At 37.2% G+C, this 24,256-nt stretch overlaps 1 protein-coding gene across 2 annotated transcripts; it reads left to right on the forward strand.

Annotated features, from left to right (window-relative positions):
* Nucleotides 1–198: 198 nt before the first annotated feature.
* On the forward strand, nucleotides 199–22,852 carry LOC143877353 (methionine aminopeptidase 1A-like). Of its 2 annotated transcripts, none has more exons than XM_077379357.1 (17): nucleotides 199–332; nucleotides 641–741; nucleotides 2,288–2,338; nucleotides 3,110–3,295; nucleotides 4,510–4,585; nucleotides 7,561–7,608; nucleotides 7,730–7,774; nucleotides 11,897–11,996; nucleotides 13,709–13,760; nucleotides 13,891–13,932; nucleotides 16,658–16,719; nucleotides 16,799–16,897; nucleotides 17,249–17,322; nucleotides 17,416–17,485; nucleotides 17,799–17,864; nucleotides 17,964–18,052; nucleotides 22,403–22,852. In XM_077379357.1, exons 2-17 carry the CDS (start codon nucleotides 668–670, stop codon nucleotides 22,478–22,480), a joined length of 1,212 nt encoding a protein of 403 aa, XP_077235472.1. In that variant the 5' UTR covers nucleotides 199–332; nucleotides 641–667; the 3' UTR covers nucleotides 22,481–22,852. The 2 variants fall into 2 exon arrangements, with proteins under 2 accessions (XP_077235472.1, XP_077235473.1); XM_077379358.1 differs by having other exon boundaries at nucleotides 208–332; nucleotides 638–741.
* The last annotated feature ends 1,404 nt before the right edge of the window (nucleotides 22,853–24,256 follow it).

Raw genomic sequence — 24,256 nt, forward strand, 5'->3', positions numbered from 1 at the left:
TGTACCCTGGGTCTAGCGTGTTTTAACCGTCCATATACGGTCCAAAGATGCCCTCCAATCGGATGGTTAGAAATATTTGATGATGCCACTTTTGAACTATAGGCGATCCATAATGCGGCCCACCAAATGAATCAGGCAACGTACACGTGTGACACGTGTGAACTACAGGCGATCCATAATGCAGTCCCAATGAAACTCATTTTTCTAAGACTCCAGTCTTTAGATTTAAAAGCCAATCACTGCAAATCCCTCAACCCTAACTCCTCCCTCACGCAATATTCTCAAACATTTTCTTCCTATTTCACCTGAACTGGAAAATATCGCCGCCTCAGGTATTGAAATCCCTGCCCCTCTAAGCCGGAGATGTGAGCGTGCTTTCTAATTGATAGAAACATCGTTAGGTTTCCTTGTACTCTCTTTCTCTTGTTTGTTTTTTTTTCAAAATTTTCGGAGACTCTTCTTCCCGTTAATAGCAGAAACCCTAAAATTTCAGAGCGTTAAATTTGTTTCTTATTTACTCGAATGGCAGAACGTCTCTTTCGTTCTTCTGTTTATCACATAATAACATAACAATCTATTCAAAGAAATTAGTTTTCGGTTGCATGTTTTCTCTAATTGTCGTTTATACTTTTCTTAGCAGCTGTGAATTTTAAAAGAAATTAGTTCAATGGACGCTGATTCAAATCTTCAGGCAGATTCGTCTCTGTCCTGTTCTCGTTGTGGCAAGCCTGCTCATCTTCAGTATGCCCTTCTATTCCTTTTTATTATTCTCGTGTTCAAATCTAACTGTGAAGCATATGCCAATCGTGTTATATTCAGTTACTATTTTGATAATTATCCAGTTGTCAATAATTTTAGCTCTTTATTGACCTATGATTATTACTCCAACTCGTAATTTTCAGGCTTGTAATCTTTGGTAAATCCTCTGGCTTATTAAAAAAATGAGAAATGCCTTGCTGAAAACTTTCACATCATACGCTCGAGCTTAAAGATATTCTTTTGCTAATATTGAGTTCCCAACTTCTTCCTCAAACAAATGAAAGTAACATCTTGTTAAATATTGACCAAGGTTCCAGAAGTTCCTATAAGGTTAACTTCATATCTTAGGCATATGATCCCATTTTACTGAGATTATAATTTGTGCAGTAATCTGCTCATCTGTTTCTCAATGATATTTCCTCGGTTTTGACGCCTTATTGACAACGCAGAAAATATACCAAAACCAAACTCACAAAAATTGTAATCCCGGGAAGTGGCTTAGCAATGAAGAAAGAGAGGAACAATACAGTTTAGTACTGCTCTGGGAAACAGTGGGAACCCCAGGGTTAATATTCATGCATAGTACAAAGCTACATGAAACATTGGTTTAACACCAACACATTGAGGTCTAGCACCTCTCAATTCTTTCATATTGCACTTAGAATATTTGTAGATTATTCCCATCTCATAAACCATTCTCAAGGAAATGTTTAGGGTATCTATACTTCTAAACCGTCTAAGGTATATCCTTTTTTTTTTTGTCATAGATTGAATTGATCTTCAGAAGAAGAACTAGGACAAATATTTAGTTCATAAGGGGAAAATGGAACTATAATAGACGATTAGCAGATGTGACACTTTCATAAACATTCTCATAGAATCAAGAATGAAAAATGGATTTCTTCAACCTACAAACTATATCCAATGATTAACCCCCCATCCGACTGTATCCAGATGACATATAAGCTGCATGAACATGAAAAGAGCAAAGTATCTAATTCGGATCTAGCATACAAGGAGACAAGTACTTATTTGGAATCTAATCAGCAACAATAGTCTTCACACACGATCATCGGGCAAGATTCCACGGTTGTTCGAGCTCATTATCACCAAGAGGATAGAAACCTGGTCACTATTCCTCTTTAATTTGGCCGAACCAAAGAGGAATAAGGTCATCCAGGCATGGCCAAACACACAAAGACAAAGATGAAGCTATAGAAATAAACTTCAAATACCATTAAAAAAAATGAAATAAGCTTCAATTGTAACAGTCACTTGCTTTTGTTGGTAACAGGAGCTGAGACATACCGAAATCCAACTTGATTTTATGCTCGTCAATCTTGTCCTGTATGTTTGTGAACTCATGCAAATTTTTTTAGTGTTTGTGCATCTATCATATTGAATGTCTGCTTATGTAATCCGCTACTACAATGGTCATGGTTCTCAATTGGCATGTGTTTATTATTTCTGAAATTTGTTGGTTTTTATGCTTCTTCACTGTGCTCACCTATCTTTTTCTTATATGCAGATGTCCCAAGTGTCTGCAGTTGAGACTACCCCGAGAAAGTGCTGCATTCTGGTTTGTAGCATTTATCTGCATTGTGAAGCATCAATTGTTTTGTATCTGTTCAATATTCAATACTCTACGAACACACTTAGTTCCACCATGACATGGTGATGGAAGCATTTAGTGAATGAGAAGAAGAAGTGCTTCTAAAACTAAAATTGTAAAGTTACTTCTAAAACTAAAATTAGAAATTAACCTTTTTTAAGGCAAGTGCTTTTAAAACTAAAATTAGAAATTAAAACAACCAAAACTCTAATTCATCATTAATCCAGATCCCATCTCTGAGTTTTTAGTTACTTTTGGAGGCCCGAGAGGATCGAATCTTGAAAAATACGAAGAAATGGAAATTGTAGGTCTTGATGGGATCTTTAAAACAATATATAAATTGCTTTAAAAACTTAAGCACAAAGTTTTGCCCTCTGGGACGTCAGGTTGTCTGGTCATAGCACGGCTTGGATTTAGCACTGTATCATTTATGTCTATTCTTACATTTGTAGAAAGCTTTTCAGTGTGTAAGAAAATTTCTGGCCTTTTCATATAACAATTGGTAATTTAAGTTACCTTGAAGCTGCGACTTTATTTGTGATCGAGGCGGCCTGTTCATCCTTTTTTAGGAGGTTTTTTTCTCTTCTTGTAACCGGCTCATTCATCTCGGATTGCACTTCCATTTATTTTTTCTTTTATTGTTCTTTGCCTTTTTGGTTTTCCACATGTACCAACTTATGTTATATTTTTTTCCATTTATTCTCAATATTTAATTATTGGCTAATATTGAGATTGCAGCACCCAGGATTGTTTCAAGGCATCGTGGAGCTCCCATAAGTCGGTACACTTGAAGTCAAAGGTGTCGGGACTTACCGCAAGTACCCCAGATGAACAAATTTCAGCCGCACTTAACGAGGGTTGGCTTTATTGCTTAAAAAAGGGCCAGGCTCGAACACCCATACTTCCTCATTTTGATTGGGCAGGGTATTTTTCATTTTTAACAAGCTCGTAAATGTCGATGCATTCCTATACATAATGATAGTTCTGATGTTTCTGGCATTGCACTTCAGCTAGACGTTATACCTTTCTTCAGCAATTGAAATACAGTCCTTACCTTGTCCATAATCCCTTGGAATTACTTTGTTTACCTTGTCCATAGTCCCTGGGAATTACTTGGTTCAACATGTTGCATACAAAACTCTTATACAATCTACATCTTTTATTACATGAGGGCTTTTTATTGTAATGCATAATGTCCAACAAATTAATTCTATTATGCCACCGTTGATTGGCTGTGAACACTAGATTCTCCATTATAATTCTGACACGATGCAATAGATTACTGGTATAAATCCAGTGTTTATATAGGATTCTGCTTGAAAAAAGTTTCAGTGGCGGTTGTATGACACAATCTTGCCACCAATCCAAAAGTCTTGCTACAGGGTTGTCCACTCTGGTGTTTCCTGGTAAGGTTTGTCCGACCTTTTGCATCTGAATGTGTGAAAAAAGTGGGTTAGTATATGACTAAGAAATGCTTTATAAACATACAATGTTTATTTGTAAATCATGACCTATTTAATTATTGTCATTATGAAGATATAAGAGATATATGTAAAGTAGAAATATGATCATTTCAGACAATAATGCCAAAATTTTCTGTCTCAATGATATTAGTAGTCTCTTTTATAGTTTGCCCATAATTAGGGGGCATCTACACACTACAAGAATAAAAAGGGCGGCCCAGTGTACGAGGCTCCCGCCATTGCGGGGTCTGGGGAGGGCTAGATGTACGCAGCCTTACGCCTGCTTTGCAAAGAGACTCGAACCCGTGACCACCAGGTCACAATGGAGCAACCTTACCGTTGCGCCAACCTTACACACTGCAAGAATATCATAAATAATTATAGGACTAGCATTACTTTTAGCTCGATACTGTTTCTCCTTGTATGCGATCTCCTTCAAAATGTTGTTATTGTTTGTAGATATATGTTTACCAATCCACCTTGCTCGTTTTACATGGCTTATTATTACATGTACAATACTATGAGGTGGTAGCCTTCATTTTTCTGTCTTCTTGTTCTGTTTTACTCTTGTCTTTTTTCTCATCTATCTATTTTTGTTCATCATGTGTCTAATTGGCATTAAAATTTTCTCCTATCATGTTCTTTTACCCAGTTTTCTTTCATGTCCATGTGCAGATCACTCAGACCGTATCCAATATCAGGTCGGCGTATGGTACCTGCAAGCATTGAGAGACCTGACTGGGCAATTGATGTGAGTCCTTTTCATTTGGGTCTTATTGCTTGCCTTGTGTTTTGATGTTTTGGCAGGGAACTGGATAGGTCAACATGAAAATGAATGTGATGTTGGACTTGTTGTCCGTGTGTTCAAACTTCATGCATTAAACATGTTAATTTAAGCATGCATGTATTCCTTCTATTTTGTTCATTCAAGTGAAGTTCAGTGTCTGGCTGCATTGGCCACACATCATACATGCCCATTGGCTACATTTTTTTTTTTTGAAATGGCAGGACTTTATAAATGAATGAATAGAAAAATGCGACCAAGAAGGCCACGGATAAAATGGCGAAAAAACTGTACAAGGAGAAGGAGACAATTGCTCATGGCCCCCAGCTTAGAGCCTTTCAGGGGGCAAAAAGTCATAAACCACAAGGCTACGCCCGTTGGCTACGTATGCATGATTATATAATATATATCAGAAAAGTCTTTCTGCGCTTGAGCGCAGATAGCTTATCTGCGCTCAAGCCTCAAAAAACCATGTGGGCCCACATTTTTTGGGTGACCCAAAGCATCCATTTGGATGGCCCTTACATGGATAGGGTGTGTACTAAAAATCAGCCCCATAGGATCATCCTAACGCTTCCATTTGTGGAGTTTAAAATGGATAGATATAAACCTCCCACAATTCTGTCCATTTTTAACCTCCACAAATGGGGCTGTTTTTTTGTACACACCCTATCCATGTAAGGGCCTATCAAATGAATGCTTTGGATCTTTCAAAAATATGGGCCCAAATGGTTTTTTAAGGACCAACGCAGATAAGCTTATCTGCACTTGAGCGCAGAAACAATTAGCCCTAAATGTCCATTTTAAGGGTGAAAAATGGGCCAAAAATGGACAGATACTGTTTGTCCACAAATCTGTCCATTTTTGGCCTCACAAATGGACACCCTAAGGTGATCCAATGGAGCTGATTTTTGGTGGACACCGTATCCATGAAAAGGCCCATCAAATGAATGCTTTGGATCCCCTAAAAAATATGGCCCCACCCTGTTCTGCGCTCGAGATTTTCTCCCTCACAAATGGACACCCTAAGAGGGTCCAATGGAGCTGATTTTTGGTACACCCCCCCATCCATGATGAGGCCTGTCAAATGAATGCTTCGGATCACCCCCCCCCCCCCCCCCCCCCAATGTGGCCCCGCTCCTGTTTCCAGCACTCGAGCGCATGAACCCTTCGCTCGCTCTCTCTCTCTCTCTATATATATATATATATATATATCAGAAAAGTGATTCTGCTGGGTCGAGCGAATAACTCATCTTCTTAGTCGGCCACAAATACAGTTGGGGGCCCACATTGTTTGAGTGATGCAAACCATTCATTTGATGGGCCCTAACATAGATAGGGTGTGCCCAAAAATTCAGCTCCATAGGATCATCCTAAGCATTCATTTCATAAGCCATTACATGGATAGAGTGTGTACAAAAAATCAGCTCCATAGGATCATCTTAACCCTTCGATTTATGGAGGTTAAAATGGATGGGTATAAACATCCACAAATCGAAGGGTTAGGATGATCCTATGGAGCTGATTTTTTTGGGCACACCCTATCTATTTCAAGGCCTATCAAATGAATGCTTTGGATCATCCGAACAATGCGGGCCCACTAGATAATGTTATCTAGTCGGCCGACTAGAAACACTTTGTTGTGTGTGTGTCTACACACGTATAAATGTTGAATTTAATAGATGATAATGCTAAGGAACTCTCTCTCTCTCTCTCTCTCTCTCATAGTTAGCAAAACGCTGTTTAAAACAGCTTTTTTTTTTGGAAAAAACTTGTTTTAGTGAGATACCGTACAAAACGGCGTTTAAAACGTTGTTGCCGTTTAAAACGGCAGATTTTATGCGAAATCGTATAAAATGCAAATCAAACGCATAAAAGGCGTTTTTTCACGTTTTTTTTTCACCTTTTTCCAACTTTACCCATGTTCCCTTTCAAAATAACAAAATAAACCGAAACCCTAAATCGATTCTCTTTTCTTCGTCTCTCTAGTTGTCGTCGCCCTCTCTCTGCAACTCTCTCCCTTTTCCATCTCTCCCATTTCTCTCATCCTCTCACAACCCAATTTTATCTTCCCCTTCTCTTCCGATTTTGGTTTTCTTTTATCACCATTTCCAATCATCCCCATCATCATGCTCCGAAATCCCATCATCATTTCGGACCAATTTCTTACAGTTTGAGAGTTCGAGTGGTACTTTGGATGTAAGGTTGTTGGATGATAAATCTAGAAGGTTGAGATCGGTATGCTGGTCGAGTTTGGACGGAATATATGTTTCCACTCAAGAGGTTATGTCCGAGCTGGAAACGGATTAGCTTTCTTGATTCAACAAGTGCAAAGGAAATTGGACCTGAGAAGTTGTTTGTCAAGTCCAGTATCATAGGAGATTATGAGAAATTTGATGATTGTAAGATTTTTCAAAATGAATGCTGTGGATGATATGCTTCTATTGTTTTGCTATTCTAATGTTAATTAGTTATTTTTTTCCTCTATCTATATGCTTCTAGGGAAATTTTTTGTTTAACTTATTTCTTGCCTGGAATTTTAATGCTTTACAAGGGATTTGTTTTGATTAGACATCATCTTTGAAGGATTTGTTTTCTACTTATTCATATGCAACCACGCATATATGCGCACAAACCCGTTTTTTTAATCTGTTTTTTAAAATCAAAACGTATTAAACTCGTTTTATTCATTGAACGTTTTTTTGGCGTTTCCGTTTTTTTGACCGATTTTTTTACTACGTTTTTTTTAACCAATGCCGTATTAAACCCGAATTTTTCCCGTCCCGTATCTTTGCCGTATCACGTTTTGCTAACTATGCTCTCTCTCTCTTTACTATTATATACATTTTCCACATATGTTTCTTTCTAATAGATAATGATTAGGAATTGTCTTTCCTGTTCAATTTGTTAGTTATGTATCTGGTTACTTTCTCAACTGGCAGGGAATCCCAAAGATTGAACCCAGTAGTGACCTGCAGAATGTTGTTGAGGTAAGCTTGGACTGGGAACTGCTCTTCAAGGGTTCTTCAAGCCTGATATCCTTGTAAATTCAGTTGGCATTAGACGTTTGAGATATTTTTTTCTTTTCTAATGCCATGGTTATCTTCAAAGATCAAAACGCCGGAGCAGATTGAAAGGATGAGAGAAACTTCTCGAGTAAGTGTATAGTTTACAGTTTTGTGTTTTCTGGTGCAAAACTATTTTCTGTCAATGTTTATCAATCTAAGATGTGTTCTGTGATACTCCATCCTTCTTTTACAACTAAATTGAACTTGCTTAATTTAGTCTTGAAACTTTCTTCATTGCTTACATATGATACTCTTCGGGGGTGCTAAGTTTGGTGGCTTTTGTAAGTATACCTCCAATAATACCATGAAATTAAGTTGTAGCTATATGTGTGGATGCATCCCATAACTCTGACTGAAATTGTTATGCCTCTAACGTACATTTGTAGAGCTTTTGCATAGCCCTATTTTAGTTTTGGTTATATAGTATTTCTGACATCCACTTCTTTGTGTCAGAATCTGTTTGAAGTCATTGAGCTGTTTTCAATTGAAAATGAGCTGTGTTGCATGGATTCTTTGATCCCTATGCCGAATTCGTGTCGACGCATGAATCGGACATGGTTCCGCGTGGGACCCATCCGGTTTCTTTGTTGTATCGCTGTTCCTCACGAATTCTGTTTTTTCAGGCGAATCCACATATCGTTCTCTTTTAAAATGTGAGTCCTAAATATTTTCTCTTTAAACGGATTTGCTTCTTAACTTTTTAATAAAAGTCCCTCGCCTCGTTATCGCCTCTATCGGCCATGCATGGCAAGAAAAGCTTTGCCCTTAAACATGTTTTCTTCGTAACTTTGTTTTTTTAAAAGCACAGCTTGTCCCCTCTTAATAAAAACACTAGTGCCACGCCCCTCCACCCTCAAACATCGACCCCCTTCTCCTCTCCCTTCTTCTTCGACCCTCTTAATAGAACTCCTAACAAAGAAGCTTAACTTTCTACGTCGGGTACTGAGCTCAGTGTTCTAGGTTGTTTCATCCCAGTGAGATTGATCTGTGACCGATGAATCTTGTTTACTTTCTTCTGTCCCCTTTCCAGAAACAGAGAATCTTAACTTGCTAATTGCTCCCATACTCTTTATCAGAAGAGTGGGGCCTTTGTAAATGTCACCTTCTGTTTTCATTTTTTTTTAAGGGGCACCTTCTGTTTTCGTATTTTCTGTATTAACGGCACTTGCTTTTCCTTGAACTTTCTATTCGTAATCTAAGAATCTTTATCGCAGTTACACCTTCTCTTCTTCCTATTGTTTTTCCAGGACCTATGAGACCAAGAGGATGATTAGTGGGTGTTGTGAAGCTCATGGATTATTTCTTTTGAGCTCAAGTGGTGATCAGAACCAGTGTACCAATCCTCCGTCACTAAAGACATCACTCATACTAGGGCATCATTCACTGTCCCTTCTTCGTTATTTTCTTTCCTTCTAAATAGTTCCTTTTTTGAAGTTTTGAGTTTCATGGTGGGTTCCTATGATTTTTTTTTTTAATATTATCAAACTAAGTTCACTTGTAAGATTGAGTAGAAGTCTCATTTAAAAAAGAAAAGAAAAAAAAGATTGAATAGAAGTCTGTTTTGCTGTCTGTTCATTCTGATGGGTGGCAACCAGCTCCCATTACCTGTCATGATGTTTAGAATTTAGATACTTTTCTTGATAAATGACTGTTCGTAAATTATTTTTAACTTTGACACTTAGTTTTACTATCCTTGTATGGGTAAAGTAGACATGTCATAATTTCTGTAATGACATATTAATAATATCTTTGGCAATTTTAATATTCAAATATATATATATATATATATATATATATATATATATATATATATGAGAATAGAGTTCCTAAGGTGTCACCTCATATAGCTTATATGAGGTGGCGCTCACAAAACATAAGGGGCCCACATTTTTTGGGTGATCGAAACCACTCATTTGAAAGGCCGTTAGATGGATATGGTGCCTACAAAAAATCAAGTCCATAGGATCATCCTAACCCTTCCATTTATGGAGGTTAAAAATGGGCAGATTTATGGAGGTTTATACCCATCCATTTCAACCTCCACAAATGGAAGGGTTAGGATGATCCTATGAAGTTGATTTTTTGGGCACACCCTATTATGTGAGGGCCTATCATATGAATGCTTTGGATCATCCAAACAAAGTGGGCCCCTTATGTTTTTAAGCGCCACCTGATATAAGCTATATGAGGTGACACCTTAGGAACTCTATGAGGTGACACCTTAGGAACTCTATTCTCATATATATATATATATATATATATATATATATATATATATATATAGAGAGAGAGAGAGAGAGAGAGAGAGAGAGAGAGAGAAAAGTGTCTCTAGTCGGCCGACTAGAGAACCTTCTCTAGTCCGCCGACCCAAAACACAGTGGGCCCACAATGTTTGGATGATCCAAGGCATTCATTTGATAGGCCCTGGCATAGATAGGGTGTGCCCAAAAAATCAGTTCCATAGGATCATCTTAACCCTTCGATTTGTGGAGCTAAAAATTGGACAAATTAGTGAAGTTTTATACCCATCCATTTTAACCTCCACAAATCGTAGGGTTGGGATGATTCTATGGAGCTGATTTTTTGGGCACACCCTATCCATGTCAGGGCCTATTAAATGAATGCTTCAGATCATACAAAAACTGTGGGCCCGCACTGATTTTTTGGCGGACGGACTAGAAAACTTTTCTAGTCGGCCGACTAGAAACATCAACCCCATATATATATATATATATATATATATATATATATATATATATATATATATATAGAGAGAGAGAGAGAGAGAGAGAGAGAGAGAGAGAGAGAGAGAGAGAGAGAGAGCGGTTCCTACACATATGTGTAGATAAGTTATCTACACACTAGCTTAAAATACAGTGGGGGCCACATTATTTGGGTGATCCAAACCATTCATTTTTAAGGCCCTCACATAGATAGGGTGTCCACAAAAAATCAGATCCATAGGATCATCCTAACCATTCGAACTGTTGAGGCAAAAAATGGACTAATTTGTGAAGGTTTAAAGACATCCATTTTACCTCCACAAATCGTAGGGTTGGGATGATCCTATGGATCTGATTTTTTGTAGACACCCTATCTATGTTAGGGCCTTTAAAATGGATGGCTTGGATCACCCAAACAATGTGGCCCCCCACTGTATTTTAAGCTAGTGTGTAGAGAATTCTCTACACATATGTATAGGAACCGTTTTCTCATATATATATATATTGGCAGTTTTCTCAAAAAAAAATAAAAATCTCTGGCAGCCCGATTAGGAGATAATTTTTTTCCCAAATCAGTTAGAGCTTAGGTGCCCTTTTTAACAAAGTAACTAGTACAGCTATGTTAGAGCAATTAATGAGAGCTCAGATACAAAGCACTTTAGGATCACCCCCTAGAAACCTCTCATCATATCTAGACATTGCAATTGTTTCTTGATGTCCGAAGTCCAAACATGATTGGTGACATGCAAAATTGAATTGAACATGTATGCTCTACTTAAACATAGCGTCCTCCTTTACAGTTGACGAGTCTGTTTAAGAAAGAGAATTTGTGCCAGCAACACCATGATACCACAATGTCCAAAGTCTAACATGGTCACAATCACCATCTCCCCCCCTCCCCCCGTCCTTCTGAAGTGACAGAAAATATTACATTAGCAGTAGCGACAGCACCACATGTAAGGAAGATCTATTTACGCCCTCTACCTCTAACGCACCTTTATATCATTCACTTCTCTTACAATCTAAATAAAAGAAACATTCAACTCTGCGTAGGTCACTATTATCATCTATAATGTAGCCAAGCCTACAATTTCTTGATCCTGGAACTGACACCCACTTGATCGCCCCCCCCCCCCCCCCCCCCCCCCCCCCCCCCCCCACGCACACACACACACAAAAACAAACAAACAAAAAATGTCGCTAAATCTCCCACTTACTAATAGGCCCTAAGTAAGCTTTAAAATTCCACCCTTTTCATCCCTAAAAAGTTTCAACAACAGCCACTATTAGCACCCCTCCCCAACTTTTACCTTAATATTAAATTGTTGGATCCCCGAATCTATGACCTTCTGATATATATTGGTCTCTTGAGTGTAATGGAGTTGCCTATTTTAATGATGGGAAGCATTACTTAGCTTGATATGTGAATTTCTAAATGGTTTTCTTCTTGGATTTGTTTTAATTTGTCTTGTTAAATTTATCTTTAGATTGCAAGGGAAGTTTTAGATGCGGCTGCTCGTGCAATTCGACCTGGAGTGACAACTGATGAAATTGATGAAGTGGTTCATGAGGCTACAATAGCTGCTGGTAGGTTTTCTTCATCTACTAGTTTTACATTGTTGAAGAGACTATTTTTTGACTTTTCTTCGCGTTGGATTTATGAAATATCCTGTACACTATTTTGATTGGTAGATACAGGTCTTATGCTTTCATGTGATGCTAACGTTTGAAACAATGGTTAAAATCTGAGTAGTGGTTCTCCATTTCCCACAAATACATGACAGTGGAAGCGTATGGTTTATTGAGTTGGTACATGCAGTTTCACAAACTCATGAACTATGAGGCTTGCAATGTTCTTCTATGCCTCAACTTGCAGCTTGTAAATTTAATCAAAAACTCCAACCCAGTCAAGAAATCTCCTAAGTAACCATGTGTGAACTCGGCCTTGTCAATCAGAGACCCAACATGCTTTTAATATATACTCAGGCATGGCTAGCTATTTTCTTTATTGACTCGGTAGGGCCAAAAATGAGAACTCGAGCCAGTTAATGATTGACTTAGTGAATTTTTTAACATTGCTTGACTTGGAAAGAGGCTAGATGATTTGGTTTTCTTATTTCTTTTTCTTCTGATTTTATCCGAGTCTTAACACTTGAGTCTCAGAGATTTCTGCTGAAAAATGGGAGTTTGGGTTATAAAATTTTCTTTCTCAAGGAAGGATGACACTTGTGGAAGCAAAGAAGAAAGAAAACCATACAACAGTAGAAAGGATCTCGGGTTGGAAGGGTTTTTTATCTGCCAAAAATTATTTGTCCACCTGTAAATCATGATACCACCAAAAAAATTCAACATTTTCCACATTTTTCCTGTACCTTTTTACTTTCTTGTGATTTGAGGTTATAAAAATGCCGATTGCTCACTTCTTACATGTTTCCTCCTGGGGATGGCATTTGCATGGGTGGGAGGGGAAGGGCATGGTTCCTTGCTCTAGGCCAAAAGGGAATGGTATCAAGTGGGAATGGATTTATACATTTTATACCGCTGCTGGGAAAATCCTTTCACCTTCTTCATGAAAATTTTCTAAAGATTCATTAGCTGACCCAAACTAGTTTGGGACAAAGGCGTAGTTGAGTATACCGCTGCTGGGAAAGGATACATATGATCCAGGAACAAGTAATTCATAAAGCTGTGGAAAATGAGATGCCGAAAATGAGGGAGAAGCAGGAGGTTGCTTTTTCCGAAGAGTTCCGAGTTGTTACTTTTTTGAGATGTATATAACATTTGATAGTAGCATTGTTATATCTTCATATGGTGACAAGAGTTCTCGTGTGATTAAATTCTGCCTCAATTCCTCATTTTATTGACAAGGGTTCTCATGTGATTAAATTCTCATTTTCTTGTGATTAATTTGTTATTTATATGATATGGCATCATGCATAGGAAATATTGGCAGGAAACACAAGTCTGATTTTATGTTTTCAATCACATCATTAAAGACTATGGCCTACTGCGGCAACTATCTCTATTATAAATTTGTACGAAGGATATAAATTAGACATCTCTCTTTTGTGATTTATTAGGTTCATTTTCTTGACTCCTGTTGTATATCCTATTTGTGGGGCAACCTTTAACCATTCTTCTTCTATTTTCAATCTCAAAATCTTAATTTTTGGAAACTGACAAAAGTCGTTTTTTCAACTATTATGGCTATTGTAGAACATAGGCTGCACTCAGTAGTTACTAATGGTCATCATTGGCCTGTTACTAGGTCATTTATTGGATCTCTGGTCATTTTGTAGGAGGATATCCATCTCCACTAAATTATCATTTCTTCCCAAAGTCTTGCTGCACGTAGGTACTTCAATATCTTATTTAACATTGTTTCTGTACTAAAGAGAGAAACGTGTCAGGAAAAAAAAAACAGAGAGATGTTGTTTTATTATTGAAAGGAGCGTTTCCCTGCTTTTTCTGTTGATTCCAGATCAGTGAATGAGGTCATCTGCCATGGAATTCCAGATGCCAGGTGTATATTCTTTTCAGTTATATATTTAATTTTCATATTCAGTTCATTTTTTTTTCAAATTTAATTGTCATTCATTGATATCCAGTAATTGTAAGCTGATTTCTATGATTTCTTCAATTATGGAATTATGCCCAATTAGGTTTGCCAAGAAATGAACATGTTAAATAATTTGTGGAGAATATTACTCTCTCTCTCTCTCTATCTCTCTCTCTCTCTCTCTCTCTCTCTCTCTCTCTCTCTCTCTCATAAATGAGAAGCAATTAAGGTAGCTATTTACTTTTGAGTGGAGTATTAGAATACTACTGTGATAATCTAGTTATGTGTCTTGTTTGTGCCACATTGCGGGATTGTCAAACTGATTACATAACTAGTGTTTTTTAATTTTGGACTTGGAACGACTACAGAGAGTCTATCCTGTGTAGTTTTCATTGGACTACACTAAAATTAGCTCATTATTGTAAGAAATTCCTTTGGTGTCTAGCCAGCCTAAGAGAAATGTATGTTTAGTCAACAGCCACTCCCTCTTTTGTTCACTTCTGATATTTAAACTGATACTGTAAGGAAGTTTATCTTCTCATATTTATGGAATGAACTCAAGGCACATGCTTATAAGGGGGGGCCTTCTGATCATAGTGTTCAGTGAAACCATATTAATATTCCCCACTTATTGTAAGATCAGTCTCTGTGTTTCTTTTCAGCCTTATGTGAGAAATATTTTTTTTTTCTAGGATAACTCCCTTCTGGTTACCCTTGAAGTTATTAAACAGATATGATTGGAGAAGTGTGCTTTGTACTTTAATGGAATGACCCAGCACCACAAGTATATAGGCCTTGAATGGCTCTTTAGGTCACAACTTTCATAGGAGCCACACTTAATTTATCTCATCTAATGCAAGGTCAATCCCTTTGTGCCTCTTGTTAACCTCCCGTGAAATATCATGTAGCCAAGGATCACCATCTCTTCAGTTCTTGATGTTAATAAAATGGTATGGATAAAAATATTTCCTAATATTCATGAATTGACCAGGCACAATATTCGTATGGATTATATTGATTCTCCAGACCATAGTTTTCATTGGAACCATCCTGAAATTGGTTAATTCATTGTAAGGTTAGTCTATTCGTGCCTCTTCCACGCTGTAAATCAAACACCATCTGATCTCTTTGGCTTTAGGTGAGAACAGTCATGGCATATCCACACCTATTTCTCGTTCACAAATGTAAGATTGTTGAGAATCTCATTTGTTTGATTTCTCAAGAGTTATGACTCAAGTAGCATGGTGCAATAGAAATTGGCTAAGGCCTTAGGATTACAGACTTGCTTTGTTACCAAAATTCATGCAGCCAATGGAAAGAACACTAGGAAATTTGATAAAATTGTTTGTAAGATACAGATAATAGATAGAGATCAAGGATGAAGATTATCTGTTTTTTTTTGAGGTGGCGGGATGGAGATGATTATACACAATTAATCTAATTATCATCTGGCAGAGCCAACAAGTGAATTACAGGTCGAGCTGACATACGCGGGAATTGGAACCCTTTTGGGCTGGAGGGCTTGGTGAGGCATATGTAAGGGTTGTTCTCAAACAACAGGAATAAAAACTCCGATCTTACAGCTGCTGCGCGGAACACAGATGGGCAGGACGGACGAAAGGGGCCGAAGTATTAGGGGCTTCAAAGCTCCATATGAAAATTCCAGCAAAAAGATTATCTAAGACCTAATTAAATCTCAGCCCTTGTTGTAAGACCTGAACTGAAACACATCATTAAGAGCCTCAATCATAAGTAAAAAACATATTGCCCTGCCCAAAACCCACTTAAAATGACCTAGTAAAATCATTAAGAACACCTAAAACTGAAAAAAAAAAAATTGTTCTGCCACTAAACATTGAAGAAGCCCCACTAAAATTAAGCCATAACTTATGGCTCCTAAACCCCCCAAAACTGCTTGATACTAGTAAAGTAGGAAAACCATGAAATTTTCTGCCACAACTGATTTGATCTAACATGTCGGGGGCCCATCGAGGCCATCATATCTCTCTCTCTCTCTCTCTCTCTCTCTCTCTCTCTCTCTCTCTCTCTCTCTCTCTCTCTCCTTTTGATGGGTATTTGACATCATAATATGTTTCTTTGATTCATTTGGCGAGGATCCAGTGTCACAATATTTTCTTTGATTTATATTAACTACAACATGTGCAATAAACCGGTTTAATCCCTTATGCTGTGATTGGAATAATTTGGGCAAAAAAAATGTATATATAATAGGACTACACATTGTCAATATTTACCAATGAAGAAGTATATGTTCCTTTGTTACGGGCCTTCTCCCATTGTGCCTTCTAAGATTCGCTACACAGAAATGATAATCCTCATTAAATAAAAGGATTAAATGCCATGCATGTGTACAATTGAAACGGTTGCAGAAATTATATTATGTGGTGATTAGTAATAATGTAAAACTACGACAAAGAAATGTCTAAGCAAGATAAGTGAATGCTCATCTGTTAACTTTGTTTATTGTTTATAAAATTGTTCTTGTTGGGTCAATACGAGTCTCCTCACTATGTGCATAGTGAATGCTGCACATCTCCTTCGCAGCATGGCACTTTTTAAGTGTGTAAAAATTAAGTCATGCCTATACAGTATTTGGTTCTGTCTTTTAGTATTATAGTTGGATGCTTGCTCTTCCTATTCCATGTCCAACTGTTCGTGTCTGTTATAGGAGATTGGAAGATGGTGACATTGTCAATGTTGATGTGACGGTCTACTACAAAGGTGTCCATGGTAGGAAACACAACATCCACACATTTCTCTTGGTATATGCAGGGAATTCTTTACCTGACTCTATTGAAAAAATGTGCAGGTGATCTTAATGAAACATATTTTGTGGGAAATGTTGACGAGGCATCTCAACAGCTGATACAATGTACATATGAATGCTTGGAGAAAGCTATAGCTATAGGTACTTGTTAGATTTTGAACATCTGGTGCATTCTAAGTTCATTAGATTTTTGTTTTGTTGGTCCCTTTTTGTACTTCCTACTAATGCATTTCCAAGGAATTATTTGTGCACCTACCATATACCAGCTCCCCAAGTAGAGAAAAAAACGTAAAACAGCAGGCTTTGGCAGGAACACCTTTTATTTCTTAAACAAATTATATTATTATTTAATATATGCTTTAAGACCTATTGTCTTTGTTTTACTGATAGTGCATGGCATTGACATCTACAAGGAGCATACATTCAGTTAATCTTATTCGGCACTGAGAATTATTAATCGTATTATTTTATTCTGTTCTTTCTCAAGCTCAGTTAAACCTGGAGTGCGATTTCGTGAAGTAGGGGAGGTTATTAACCGGCATGCATCAATGTCGGGATTCTCTGTGGTAATTTTTATATCTTCTCATTGCAAATCATATTTAGTATTCAAGTACTCTTCATTTTATAATACATCCTTACCAGTGATCTTGTAAAATCAGGTCAAATCATATTGTGGTCATGGCATTGGAGAGTTGTTTCATTGTGCCCCAAACATTCCCCATTATGGAAGTATCCTTTCCTTGTTATCAGTATTATGCAATTATCCTTGCTAAAATAGATTCTTATTTTTGTCATTAAAAAAAATAGTTTCTTATTTTTCTGAGATGTGACTTCTCATTTCATAGTTCTGTTGTGGAACAATCAGACAACATGTCATTAAAAAAACAAACAAACAAACAAACATAACTTTGGAAATCTATCAATGGTGAGTTCAACTGAATCACAGTCTCATACACGGTTTAACATATTTCAGAATGCCTTTTCAATCACATTTGACTGTTTGCGATTAGGTGTGGGTTGCTTTCTCCTTAACCCATAGCAGGAAATAAAGCAGTTGGTGTGATGAAGGCTGGACAGACCTTCACGATTGAACCAATGATCAATGCAGGTTATTCTTTTGAAATTTTTGCTAATGTGAAGCCAAGCATCTCATGGTTAAAAATTCCTATAAGTTCTACTTGCATACTAAAAGAAACTTTCTTTGTAGGAGTTTGGCGAGATCGGTCGTGGCCTGATGGATGGACAGCTGTTACGGCAGATGGTAAACGAAGTGCTCAGTTTGAGCACACTCTTCTTGTAAGTTTTCATATTCACTCGACTTAGTTTTATTTGTCTGACCTGTCAATTTGATAGGTATTCTTTAATAATAGTAGCTATTCCAATTTTCTATCTCTTTATAGATGAATGCCAAATAAATTATTCTTAACTTGTAGGTTCAGCCAATTAATTTTATGATATAACTTAGTGCTACTTTCCAACATTCTCGAGGGATCAAAACCTCGCTCTGATGAAAAGAAAAATCATTCAAAATAAAAATAAAAAATTCTCTAGGAAACAGAATTTTATAAGCACAAGAAACAATTTTTCTGAGAAAAGTATAATGAGATCCAGAGCATATTCATATATGCCTGATGATCTACCGTATTTTGCCAGAAATAAGCTTATAACCTGCGTGGTTGTTGAGCATGCCACTTTGTAATTTCATACCCTCATCCGCTTGATACCAAGCCCTGGCATTCACAGCATGATTATTTTGTTTACTTGGTTGTTGGGATCCCAGGGATATCATGGTTTACTTGTTACGATTGCTCTTGATTGTATTGAATGTAAAACTGTTTTATGGTATTGTACATGAGATCAGGTTCAAAATATGAACCGACCTAGAGCCATGGTGTTAACAGTCGCCAATATGGCTTAAATTGTGTTTTGAGATTTCAATGTTATTGTTATCTTAATATAGCTTATTAAAATAAATTTCCTGCCATGAACACTTGTACAGATTATCTTGGATTTGCAGCCTCTCATCTTGTTCAGTACAACAAGGAGTGAAACACAGTTGATTTCATGGAATCTCGATATGCATTAGAATGCTTCTTGTATGATTTAGTAATTCACCTTAGGCACTTGATTCACTCTAATTGATGAAGGTTTTTCTTCAAGTAATTAGATGTTTCCACAAATGCGTGTTACCTTTATAAGTATATGTTTTAACTATTTTATTTTCTATATAATTAACAAATTTATGAAAATGAAGATACAAATCGAATGGGCCAATATTCCCTTGTAATTAATAACTAACTCAAAGTACCATATGCAATGAGTCAATTACTTCATTAGCCTCTCTTAAAATATGTGAAGGGAGAAAATTTTAATTCTTCCACCCAATTTGAAACTTCATCAAGGATGAATGACTCATTTTTAAAAAAATAAAAAAATCAAGGATAAATAACAGTCCTCATGAATCCAACCTCTCAGTTAAAAGCCACCTTAGGTAAAGAAAATTCCACTCTGAAATAAGAGGGCTTGCCAAAGTCAAAGAAAAAGGTTTCTTATTTTGCAACAAAGTTCTTGCATTCTTTTTGTCAAGACTTTTATGCCATTTGCTTAAGGAAAGCCACTGATTACATCTATCTATGAAGGCTCCGAGTTTCCACGCAAAGTGTTACCAAAATTGACATCTTTAAGAGGCTTTTCAACTTCACCAATGGCTTCTCTTTCCACTCGTTCTTGACCTCCATATTCCAATCCTCATTCACTTTACAATGCCTAAAAGTTCTTTCCTAAAGTACGGCCACTGAATGTTAAAATCGTTTTTCAATTTTCATAATCTTTCTATTCAAAGCAACCTTGTCTCTAAAAATCCTATTGTTTTTGTGATGATAAAATCGTTTTTCAATTTTCATAATCTTTCTTTTCAAAGCAACCTGGTCTCTAAAAATCCTATTATTTTTGTGAAGTTTATTTTCATTGTATTTATTGTGGTTGTTAATATGAGGGGATAAGTTGTGAAGCATACTATGCACTTTCTTTTTCTGACCTCACGACTTATCTCTCTTCTAGAACCTATCTTCTTCTTTCTCATCTTTTCTGTTCTTTTTTTTATCACCATTTCTTGTCTTTTCTCTTTTCCTCCCTTCTTTCCTTCAACCATTTTCTTAATCTCATAATTTTCCTTCAAATTTTCTAAATCAATCTAACGGACTGATCCTTCATAAGATATGCCCTCCAATACCAAATGACTTTAACGACCAACCTTGTCCTAATTCTGCCAATTTCGTAGGATAATTTTCAGATTATGCCAAAGAGATTCAAAAAATGGTTCCAAACCCTTCTTGAAATTGGACAATGAATAGTAGGCGATCCATTGATTTCTCAACCTGCTTGCACATTACAACACCTATTCTGATGGTGATGCGCCCCACCCCCCCAGCGCAACGTGAGGAAGACATTCCCTCAGCACCATAAAGATGGGCAAGGTGCAATGGTGCAAACCCAAGGTTCACTGGTTAATTTCTGGGAACTGTGGGGCATAATAGGGTGTCTAGTTCAAGCAACTTATATTACAAAGACAGATTAACTATCACATAAGAACCAATTACAGCTAAGGTTTTGTAGGAATTCATAATCATTGAATTCATTTATCAAATAGAATTTAAATCATTCCAAGCAGGTTTCATGCATCAAGTCCATAAACAAAACAACTAGCTAATGGAAATAAATGAGACCTCAAATAATGCATCACAAATATCAAATCTAGGAAATAAACATATCTGTGGCTCAACAAAATCTTGTAGTGGCTAGGGAGTGGTAAGAGATTTTGGGGAATGTGATAATAGTGTAGTGGGTATGGGGAAAAGTTCTGTAAAGGGGTGTAAAGAATGTGGTGAAATATTGAGAGAATATATGAGGAAATAATTGAAAGGAGAAAGAAATCAAAGGAGAAAAAGAATATAGGATTAGGAGGGAGGGCTCAGAACTATGAGCTAGGCTGAGATAGAGAAGAGTAGAGAAGGGGAAAGGGGGAAAGAGAGACTGTTGTAACGGCTCTCAGCTGTGGGGATAAGAAAGAAGAATGGAGATAAAGATAGGAGGGGAAAGGGGGTAAACAAAGAAAGGAGGAAGGTGGGGGTGGGTGCAGCAACAGCCGAGAAGAGAGGGAAGGGTAAGAAGGAGAAGAAAGGGGAAGGGAGGATGGCGGCTCCAAGCCCTCCAGCTGAGAGGTGCATTTGGGTAGGAAATAGAGGAGGGAGAGAAGAGAAAGAGAGGGGGGCGAAGAGGAGGAATGAAATGGGAGGAGATGGCTGCTGCTGCAATCTCATAGTTGCAACACAAAGCACGATCCAACTGAGATATGGCCCTAAGTCTATAAAAATTGGGGAGAAAGGATGAAAATTCTGTTGCAGATAACCTTGTATGTGGTGTTATGGTGTCATGGGGATGACAGGAATAAGAGAATCTTGGAGAGAGAATTCGACCCACATGGAAATTGTTTGTGGAGATTAAACTAACCATCATTGATTGTGCATTATTGGCTAGAAAATTTTTTAAAGGCTTTGTTGGTGGGGAATGTGCTTCAAATTTGGAAAATGTCATCCCTATTAGCTTATCCCCTTTAGAACGGGTGGTTGCTATATTTTCCTCCTTAGGCACAGATTTATTTTGACCAAATTTCCAGTGGTAATCCAAGGTCAACAGGTTTGAAGTCTTTTGAGTCGTTAGTAATCCTAAGGGGGCGCCTATTGAAATGTTCTCTGCTCCCATTGGTATCAAAGATTCGAATGTGATGGAGCTTTTGGTACTCCTAACAGTCCTTCACAACTTAACTGCAGTGCAGTTTATGGGTGGAAGGCAACTCATGTAATGCAATAGCATATTAGCATGTGCATCAAGGTCTTGTCCAGGGTCTTAGGAGATTAGCTCAGGCCATTTGGAGGTGGTGGACCTTAGTAGAGAATTAATGAATCTCTTATGAACATATACCAAGACATTCAAACAACATGGCAGAGTTTTTGTTTTGCCCTGCATCTTTTCATGTACTTGTTTTATTACTGTAAATTTGTAATCTTCATTACCTTCAAATTAAAAAACAGAACACCAATAGCCTATTGGCTAATTTGCCTATTCTGATTACAGTACCTGATTCAGTGAAGTATTTTCCACAAATTATTTTTTATGTGTTTTCCAATTTGAGCACCATAGGGTGAAATATATTGAGATTTATGGTGTATTCCATCCTGACGCTCTCTTATTCTTAAAAGGTGGTTTCTTGACCATACTCTTTCAACTGCTCCAAGCACCTGACTCATTTTCATTGATTACGGGGTATGAGTGAGGGCTTCTTGAGCATTGAAGTCTGAACTGGTTTCAGTGATTATGGTGTTTCCTAATCCTTCCTGTAGGAATACCATGCAATATTTGAGATAGATTTTTTAGTGTAAACAGTATGTAGACATTGTATGGGCAGCATAATATTTTCCGAATTAATTTCCATCAATCATGTGATGCCACCTACAAATACATATATACTATGAATCGTTTCAGCATGGAAATAGATGAGCACAAATTCTGAATACCTTATGCATTTTGGCAGCTTAAACTCTTCCTTTGCAATCCACATTTGTCTTAGGATGAAACATTTTCATGCAGGTGACGGATTCAGGAGTAGAGGTTCTGACATCAAGGTTGCCCACCTCACCAAATGTGTTCCCTTGGTTGAATCCGTAACCATTGCCAAAGTTTAAATTGGTATAGACTATTTGATTGATACAAACTGCCCATCTATTACGTTATTATGTTTCATTAGAATGTGTGGACGCATTTCCCTGTGCCTAATTTATATCGATGACACTCCGAGCCATTTCCCTGTGCCTAATTTATATCGATGTTACTCCAAGCCATGATTATGCCTTTTCATTGTATCTTTCCAGCAGTCATGTATCGATAATTTAGTGAGAAATGCAATAAATTATCTGCTGTCGCTGACCTTTTGATCGGGTTTAAGTTTGCTTGTTTGTAGCATTTTTATTTTTGCCAACTTGTAGAGATGATTCAATTCTATGAATTGGTAGACAAAACAGCTTGGGATTTGAAAGCACAGTTGATTATGGGTACCATCTCCATTATCTTCTTATAGTAGATTTTATTTGAAACACTTATCTAAAGCTATGTGTGACCAAATAACCGAGTTGGAGACTTGACAATTTTCTGGGTCGAATTGGCAGCACTTCTGGAACTTCTCTGTTGGATAGATCAGAAAAGTGCGTGTGATCTTATGAGAAAAATTGAATAACGCGGTACAGCTTAGCTTGTTCCATTTCACAAATATTTCCCATAAAAAATCCTGCTGATTGAGTCCGATAATCAGTTTTGGACTGATTAACAAAATCTAAAACCAACATGACCTTAGGAATTACATTTAATTTGGATTCAGTTTCCACTAAATCCTCTTTGTATGCTGGGCTCTCTCTAGTATGCAGACTTGAATATGCTCAGTATGGTAACACGTTTCTCAAACTTCCCAGTAATTTGAAAACCGAAAATGATCTAATGAGATGCGACTTTATTGTAGAAGCCATAGATTGATGAATCCACAATGAAATATGCCTTATCTGGACTATTCATTTGTTGGGCTCTCTACCTTGGATATCTAATGATCCAAAATTCTTACTATGGGATCTCAAATGCCTGATAAAGGGCTTGCAAATGGACGGCCAAAAGCCAAAAATCATATTGAAATTGACCAAATCATCAGTCAAATTCACCATTGTCACGTTTCAGAAGCGTTTTCCAAATTTTATTCCATTTCTGTTTCTTTTCACTTTTCAGTTGAGCCGTACCAGATAAAGTTCTCAATTTCTCATATAGTTCTCAGAGAGGTCTTTTTTTCTCAATAAAAGAAAAAACATTGGGAAAAAAAGGATTTGCTAGTGTCCATCGTTGATGGCATTTCACAGATGGGCAGCATTTGAGAGAGAGCGGCCACAATGGCTCACTTTCCAACAGATTGTCTTCATTCATGATGCGGCTGCTCTCACATGCAACAGCCCATCCGTGAAATGCCTTCGGTGATGGATGCTAGCAAATCTCAACAAAAAAAAAAACTAGTATCGATAGATTTTTTTTATTAGGTGATTAGAAATAAGAGAGTAAAAATTATCAGCATCAGAAGAGTGCTGGTTCATTGTCAGAGCCATAAGAAGTATGCAAATAAATAATAGGAAAAATAACCCATTAATTATTAGAGCACCAACTGTGTGCAAACTATAAATTCATTAGCACATACATGATATGATAATCAACAAATAAATCATACATGACATTCCCAAACAAAAAAAAAATCATACATGAGAACTCTTCAATACACGAGGGTTCTGGGATTTTGCCGATGGCAGTGATTCTATGCAGGAAAGGTAAAAACTTGCCCAAGACCCTCCAACAAATTCAAGAATATCCGTGAGAACCTCCATATTATTCAAAAACCAGTGGAATCAACTAGTGAGG

This window comes from Tasmannia lanceolata, unplaced genomic scaffold (assembly GCF_043159265.1).
Source record: "Tasmannia lanceolata isolate RefF3 unplaced genomic scaffold, GAP_Taslan_0.1 ptg000005l, whole genome shotgun sequence".
NCBI classification, from domain to species: domain Eukaryota; kingdom Viridiplantae; phylum Streptophyta; class Magnoliopsida; order Canellales; family Winteraceae; genus Tasmannia; species Tasmannia lanceolata.